The following is a 2,506-nucleotide window of genomic DNA, read 5'->3' on the forward strand; positions in this document are numbered from 1 at the left end:
TATTCGTCTTTACATACCAGGGTTAATTTAGCGTTCTAGTGATTCTATGAGCATCTGCCGGGCTGGTGGAATCGGTATGCTCTTCTCCTACTGTGTCCCCCCCTCTCTTGTCACCTATGACCTCCTTATATACACCCGGTGCAGCTAAACCCCGCCACCCAGTGTTCATAAATAATATTGCACTATACATATAACTTAAATAAACTGACACACCAACATCACCCACAAAATGGCTCCTACACACCGGCCCCTAATTGGCTTTAGTATGAGAAAAAAGACAATTACCAATAAATAATAAAGGAGCTATACAAAAGGTGTGTATGTGTTGGTATGTAGTTTCTTTTCCCTTATTTTAAGGGTCATCAGTCTTTGCTGTTCTTAGGTTGAAGCAGTCGTGTTGCCATCCCGTCCAGCGCTGAGAGAACCTGTGGGTTATATTTTCATCCAATTCCAAGCCTCTCCTTATAGGGCTCCTGCATTGATGAGTCAGTCACTTCTTCAGGTCTGTCACTTGGATTCAGCCGGTGCCCTGCTACCATAGCAGCAAAATCGCAGATGAGCTGCTCGGTAACGTGTTTGTTGTTAGGCAAGCTGGGATTTTCTTGTCTGAATGGCAAGTCTAGGCAGTAGTGTCCATCTGACATTTTCACTTTCTCGGCCACAGGCTTGGCTTCTTCCTCAGGCACTGCGTCAGATTGGTGTAACTCGACATCTGCTGTGAAGTCAGGCATGCTGTGACAGGAGTCTGAAGTCGGCTGGCTTTCAAAAGGCTCGTCTTCTGCCTCTTCATAGTAATCGCCTGAATCCCGACCCTCATCTTCTTCTTCTTGGGGGCCCTCAGTTTTGCCTTCAACATCCCTATCACTGTCTCCTTTGGCATCTGCTACAACATCGCCATCCTCTTTGGCGTCTGCTACAACATCTCCATCCTCTTTGGCGTCCGCTACAACATCGCCATCCTCTTTGGCGTCTGACATGTTTGCAGAGTGATTCATAATGTTCAGGAATTGTTTGTCTTCTCTGGACATTTCCTCTGTTTCCTTGCTTGTATTTTCCTTGAAATCATGCTTGTATTGTTTGACCAATAGCTCCTCTAGGTGTACCATGGCTATCCGATTAACAGCAGCAGCAGGGTGGCCATTAGCATCTCTGCTGTCGTTGCTTCCTTTTAGGGGACCATAGAAGACCCACCTGTCGTTGCTTCCTTTTAGGGGACCATAGAAGACCCACCCCAGTAGGGTCTTTGCAGCGTACGGTCCTTCTCCTTGGCTATTGATCAGCTCCCAAGGTTCCAATACCTTAGGAGAATTTGTCCCAATGAGTAGGTCAATGCCAGAAGCAATTTCATTAATTTTGATGTCCTTTAAGTAAGGCCATTTTTCCAGATCTTCTTGTAGAGGAATATTGTGCTTGGAAACAGGCATGGTTTTATGTGTAAACACATCGGATAGTTGAAGGAAATTGTTTTCGTCCAGACTCGATATTTCCAAACCTGAGATATAATGACTAGACACAATCTTTCTCTGATTCATTGTCTTTAGGAGAATGTTAGTCCTTTGTCCTGTAAGGTTTAGCCTCCTCATTAAACTTTCTGAGCAAAAGGTGGATGAACTTCCATGGTCCAGAAATGCATAAGTTTGTAACACTTTGTCCCCTTTGTGGCTCTTTACTTGTACTGGTACAATGGAGAAGATGGAGTTTTCATCACCGGCCCCAATGTGACCACATGTATGAGGTGAGATGACACTATTACTTTTCATTGGCTTCCCATTCTGTTTTGTGTGTTCTGCTTCCTCTCTTTTGCCTTTTTGTTCAATGTGGAGTATTTCAGGATGACTTTGATTGCACACATAACATGTCAAACGACTGTGGCAGTGTTTGCTCATGTGTCCTATTTTTAGGCATCCAAAACACACCCCTTTTCCTTTCAAGAAGTCCATTCTTTCTCTGTGTGTTTTCTTCAGGATGTGTGGACACTGCTCCAATGAGTGACCACTTCTTCTGCAGAACAAACACAAATGTAGGGAGTTGTGGCTTGATGGAGGTATTTTCATTCCATTCGTTGTTACATGTTCTAGCACTGGTGTTCTTGGGCAGGTAATAATTGTTGCAAAACTACTTGCTCTTAGGCTTGGGTTTCCCTTTGAAAAGGTAGAGATAACAGTTTTGATAGCTGCAGTTGGTTTATCATCCTGGATGCTTCCAAACAGAGGATCTGACAGTATCTTCACTTGCCTCTCTATGAAGCTAACAAGGTCAGGAAATGTAGCTCGATGCCCACGCTCTTCTTGTAGCTGACATGCTCTATTCCTCCACTTGTCTCTGAATTTGTAGGGTAGTTTCTGAAGTATGTGTTTCATGTTTGAAACAACATTCATTTCATCCATATAGGTGAGATGTTCCATTGCATTGCAACAACCTCTTAGGAACAAAGAGAAGGCTTGCAGTGCTTTCACATCTTCGGCTTTGATCATTGTCCAGGTAAATGCTTTGTTCATGTATGCAG

The 2,506-nt window shown here is 43.8% G+C and overlaps 1 protein-coding gene across 1 annotated transcript; it reads right to left on the bottom strand.

The window, feature by feature from the left end:
- Positions 1 to 227: 227 nt before the first annotated feature.
- LOC117554262 lies at positions 228 to 1,505 on the bottom strand. The gene is made up of 2 exons (XM_034228612.1): positions 1,231 to 1,505; positions 228 to 1,191 (listed from the first exon to the last, which is right to left on the bottom strand). Exons 1-2 carry the CDS (start codon positions 1,422 to 1,424, stop codon positions 441 to 443), a joined length of 945 nt encoding a protein of 314 aa, XP_034084503.1. The 5' UTR covers positions 1,425 to 1,505; the 3' UTR covers positions 228 to 440.
- Between the last annotated feature and the right edge of the window lie 1,001 nt (positions 1,506 to 2,506).

This window comes from Gymnodraco acuticeps, unplaced genomic scaffold (assembly GCF_902827175.1).
Source record: "Gymnodraco acuticeps unplaced genomic scaffold, fGymAcu1.1, whole genome shotgun sequence".
NCBI lineage: Eukaryota > Metazoa > Chordata > Actinopteri > Perciformes > Bathydraconidae > Gymnodraco > Gymnodraco acuticeps.